The following is a 5,538-nucleotide window of genomic DNA, read 5'->3' on the forward strand; positions in this document are numbered from 1 at the left end:
GATCTTCTTTATGCACCGAGAGCTTGTTACACTCCAAAGAGAAAAGAAAACTTGAAATTACATCATATGCACCCTTTAAAGGAGACCCATGTGCGAGAGTTTTTGTCCCTGGAGACAAGTTTGATCGGCAGGAGACTCAAGCAAAAATCACAATTCGATCTTAAAAGAATTTCATTTCTGTCTAGGAGAAATATTTGAGATGTTAAAGAGCTCTTATTTTTTTATTTCCTATGGGAAGGAGCAGATTCTGGTTCAGCTGCTTGTTACCCTTCTACAGTCCTTGTCTCTCTGTGTTTCCAACATGCACCTGAAACCCCCTTGCAATGCCATGTATGGATGCGTATTGATCTAGGAGGTTCTTAGAACTGAGCATAATATACATAGCCTTTGATTTGTTTGTGACATGATATCTTGAACATACATAATGTCATACATTTCTTAATAAATGAGAAATTCACTGCAATTGTCACCATCCTTTATACAAATGAATTCTTTTTTTCTCATGAAGCTTAAGTACAATACTATATTCATAGCTTCCTCCATGATTGCCAGCATTATGATGATGCTTATTTTGTTCAAAGTAATGATGCCAGTTTCCATGTTCATCTGCTCCAAACCCAAACACACTAACCTGGGAAAGAAAGAAAGAAAGAAAGAAAAATAAACAAGCAAATAAATACATTACATCCAAAAAAAAAACTTTTGTCCTAAATATCAGTTTGAACTCATTAGTATTCATAGACATTTGTATGTAAATTGGTCATGGAACCTTTTTGAAAGTGCTAGAGGTTAATCTTTACTTGCCACAATATCATAATTTTTACAGGGTATGCAAATCGATTCTACCATTATTAGCACTGGTTGGACGCTAGGTGGTGCTTTGGAGTAATTGATTTCTGTGCAGTTGTTTAGGCCAGTGCTTCCCAAACCTGTCCTGGAGGACCCCCTGCCCTGCACATTTGTTTGTCTCCTTAATCAGACACACCCAGTTTAGTTCTTGCAGTCTCCATACGAGCTGATGAGTGACATCAGGTGTGTTAGATAAGGGAGAAATACGAAAGATGCAGGTTTGGGGAAGCACTTGGTCTAGGCAGCAATGCAAAGCAGTTCTTAGCCTTCATTTTCATTTGTATATGTTTTAACATAAACTTTAAGGATTAGTTCAACCAAGAATGAAGGTCACGTGTGCAGTGGGGCGTCAGAGCAGAGCACCTGTGTGAAGAGATCGAGGAACTATACATGGGGCTTTCAGAGAAATCTAAAAGATTGCTCAGAAAAATATAAAACAAGCTCTTGCTGATTTCCCTCATTTTGTTTTCAGTATGTGCCTTTATGCATTTGCGTGGACACTTTTTTAATTCAATCTATTGTTTTTATTCCCTGGGAATGGAACTTGTGACCTGGTGTCATGAACACTGTGTCTGCAGACTCCGCACTAGGACCTAGGGCATAGCTAATATACCACAGCTTGGCATAGCAAATGTCATACACTGTAAGACGCTTTGGATAAAAGTGTCTGCTAAATGCATTAACTCAATATTACTTAATTAAAATTTACTCAATAAAATGTACTTATTCTTTTCTTTTATTTTTACTTAACTTAGTTAAGTAGATTTACTTAATTTCCAAATGTGTTAAATTTACTTGAAAAATGCTTGTGCAAAAACTTGCCAAATAAAAATTAAGTAAATGTACTTATTGTTTTTTTCAGTGTAGCTTTTACAATCTATAGCACAGTTTATTTACCATTAATAACATAACACAAAGACATATATTACTCTATAGGCTAAAGTTGATTGTTTATTTATTTTTTTATTATTATTATTTTTTACACGTTGAAAGACATATAAGCCAATGGAATCGCTTATCTAGTGTGCTAGATGGACCTGTTTGCATAACATAACATGTAACATAACATATAACATAAATTCTTGGCAATATTAAGATTGTTAGGATATTGATAAAGGATATTATATTGTTGGTATATCATACCATTACCATCCCTCATACAGAGTATAACGATTTTGTCATAGCTTGAGATGATTTGAGAAAATCCAGATGAGATTTAAAGAAAAGAGAGTATGTGTTTGTATGGTAGAATTTACAATTTTCTCCAATTAGTCACTAATAAGATGAACGTGTCAGCCTTACACTCTCAGAAACAAAAAGGTACAACAGCTGTCATTGGGGTCAGGGTAAGCGTGATTTCTCCAAGCACATGTTCCTTGAACAACATTCCAATCAACCAATCAGAATATAACTTCAGGAAATATCTGTTTACAATCAGAGTTATATGCTTCTACACTCTTGTTAATCAGCTATCATTTCCCACTGATTTTAGGAATAAATTATGGGTAAGGTTAGGTTTAGGGGTAGGGATTGGCTTAAGTCTATATTTTTGGACAATAATGTTGATCCAGGATCATCAGAAGATGTCGATCCAGGAACATGTCTTACTTGGCAAAATCAGTAAAAAAGGCAGTATCCTTTCAAGGGGGTACTAATAATACCTTTTAGAATATGAAGCATCTCTTAATTCCTAAATTAAGTCCCCTAAATTCTAAAAATAAATGAATAAATACAACATGATGAAGCTGTGTCATTAACATATTTACATTTGACTAGCATGCTTCATGTGCGATTCGTTACAGACCACACTGTGCTTCCGAACCATTTTATTTCTACACAGAATATTGTATTTCTAAGAAAGCACTAGGGAGGAGATCAAACCGAACACAACATTATAGTGCCACTAAACTATATCTTCACCGACATATAAAAGAGATTGTGTATAATAATCACGCAAAAATTGCAAGCACTATAAACCAAGATTTCTTTCTCTTCAATATACCCTGCCCTTTCTGAAATCACACCTAAACCCTTCTATAGTAAACTATTTGTGGTGTCTGAAACCATAGTGGACATTATCATTCAGTCCCATGATGCTTATAAAACTGTACTGTATATTGGGCCCTAGTGTTTGAATGCTGTATTGCATTCTTTTAATAATCTACAAGTTAATACTCTCTCAGTTTTACCTGGTCACAGATGTGCAAGGCAAATACGAGTGTAATAAAACCAGTGGATGGGTATCTGCCATGTTTCTGCAGCCAGCGCTCTTGAATATATTTCAGAAAGCCAGGATGGAGGATCATCACCTGATGCCGTAAAAAGAAATCCGACCAAAATCACATATATAAGTATTATTCACATCAAACAGTCACTCTTCTGGGTGAATGTATGATAGGTTGTTTTATATTTTGGTCAACATGTTGAAACACTGGCTACCTTATCCCTGTTTGCTTTTATACTGGGTTTCACTGGAACATACGTTCTAAAGAGAAAGGAAATAATGCTGTTATGGCATATTTTGAACAATTGCGGTGCTTCTAGGGCAAAATGTATTTACTGTATGTAAAGGTGAATAGTGGTCAACATAAAGAAATAAGAATAAACCTACAGGCTGAAGCAGGAGAGTAGGCACTGATGAAATAAAGTGATGTCTTTATGGTATAACTGATGAAGCATGCTTCAAAGTAAAAGTAATGACAAATTTTACACAAAACTGAATTCACAAGAGCGTTGTCATGTGTGCTCATTTGTTAAAGTGGTCTCACCGACTGATGTGTTTGGTCGTGAAGACGCTGATGAGCCACTGCAGATCCACAGTCTTGAAAGGGATCAGCACCAGGTGAGTGGAGTTGTCCATGTCCACAGCGCTCTCAGGGTAGATGATACGGTGAGTGGTCTTAGTCCCCACGTCCCGCTCAAAGCCTTCGGTTGGGCCCTTATTTATCCTGACAAAATGATGAAGGCTAATGTTTCATGTGCCCTTTGATGCAGTACACACCTGTTTTCCTTTTTATTCATTCACTAATTCAAGTCTAATTCATTCCGGCATTTTGTGTGTATGTGCTATATGTCTATATTTGGTGAGAACATACGATTTGTCAGGACCTTCATAGTAATCATGACTGTCTTCACACTAACAAATTCATATTCTGTATCTGATTTGGTTAATAAGTCCAGTTCTTCTGAACACTTCGCAGTCTTTTGAGGACTGTCTTCTACATGTTGGTCCTTCTGGACCTTAGTGCATGCTCTGACATGCACTGTTTCTGTTTGCAGAGGCATTCCTGTGAGATATTTCAGGAGTTTTGGAAACATATTGTATTTTAGAAGCATACACCCCATGGCTCCTATTTAAATGTACTATTTAATGCAAATATCTCTATGCAAAGTTAGAACTGCCCAGAGACGTTCACTCCACAGTAAAACATAAACATTTGCTACATTGTGCATACAACAACACCCAGACCAAGTTACCATTACAATTATATTGTGGCTGATTTAGCATTTGTTTTAATATGCAACTTGCTATGCTAGTAATGCATAATATACAACACAAACCTTAGATGAACTTAACATTATAGGACTATGGAGTCTATATGTAGAGAGAAGACAGGTAAGAAAACGTACGGAGAGGTTATTCTAGTTATAGACCACATGCAGTGAACAGCTCTCTCACTCACCTAATGACAAGATCATGGTCATCAATGAGCGCACCGTAGTGGGATCCATTGAGGTTCCCAGAATTCCCCACTACAGCACATGTTCTGCAGCGACCTGGGCTAGCATCAGAGTAATCTTCTTCATTCGGGAAGATGCCAAATAACATCTCAGCTACTGCTTCGTAGTTCACTCTACTCTTGTATTGTAGCTTCTGTTCAAATATTACGGAAGAACGGTCATGAGTAACAGAGCTGTCTTCTCTGCTATACTACAAGTTTAAACCAATGGTTTCCAGTAGTACAAGCAACTAGGTTGTTTTTCTTTCGAGGTATCACACACTTAATTTGGCAGTAATAATTAATGCCAGTGATGACACAGCATAAAGAATCCTAAAATTGTGGTTAAATCGGCTAAGACACTTACTTGCCACCACCAATAAAGGGCATTGCTGAGTATGCAGTTTTCCTTAGTCAGTAAGGGTTGGGCGTAGGGGTCGTAGCGCTGCTGGAACCAGGTGTCATGAGCAATGTCTGACACACACGGACTACATGCACACGCTCCAAAGAGAAGTCTTTGTACAGAAGCTCGGGAGAATAGAAATACACAGATGACCACACTCACACTTAAGATGATGTTTCGGGTTCTTTTGGCCCCAGAGCACAGCATCTTTTACACATCTCTTGAGCCCTTCAGCGAGAAAAGTATTTTAGTAATAAGAGTATGTATATATAATATTCTTATCACAGTACTTCAATTACATTAATAGCCCTGCCCCAGGCATGCCAAACCAGCAAGCTATATTGTTTGAACTTTTAAAGTTATAACAGTTCAGGTTACATTTGTAAATTTGTCCCCCAGAATTGCACTTTAGCTGAGCTGATCAAACCAATATAGGAATAAATAACAGTATTCCAGCAACTAAAAACTGCTGTCATTCAAAATGACTTTTACCTATAGTAACTGTCTTGTAAAAAGGTTGAACTTCTTTGATCAGAATCCCTAATCTTTGATTTGCTTAATTGTGTA

The 5,538-nt window shown here is 37.0% G+C and overlaps 1 protein-coding gene across 1 annotated transcript; it reads right to left on the bottom strand.

Moving 5' to 3' along the window:
• Nucleotides 1-458: 458 nt before the first annotated feature.
• LOC132144816 (CMP-N-acetylneuraminate-beta-galactosamide-alpha-2,3-sialyltransferase 1-like) lies at nucleotides 459-5,181 on the bottom strand (the record flags this gene model as incomplete). The annotated part of the gene is made up of 6 exons (XM_059555386.1): nucleotides 459-631; nucleotides 3,039-3,158; nucleotides 3,289-3,334; nucleotides 3,618-3,797; nucleotides 4,533-4,723; nucleotides 4,936-5,181. Coding segments are annotated over 6 exons (948 nt in total), but the record flags the coding sequence as incomplete, so codon positions are not given.
• Nucleotides 5,182-5,538: the final 357 nt, after the last annotated feature.

This window comes from Carassius carassius, chromosome 8 (genome assembly GCF_963082965.1).
Source record: "Carassius carassius chromosome 8, fCarCar2.1, whole genome shotgun sequence".
Taxonomy (NCBI): Eukaryota; Metazoa; Chordata; class Actinopteri; order Cypriniformes; family Cyprinidae; genus Carassius; species Carassius carassius.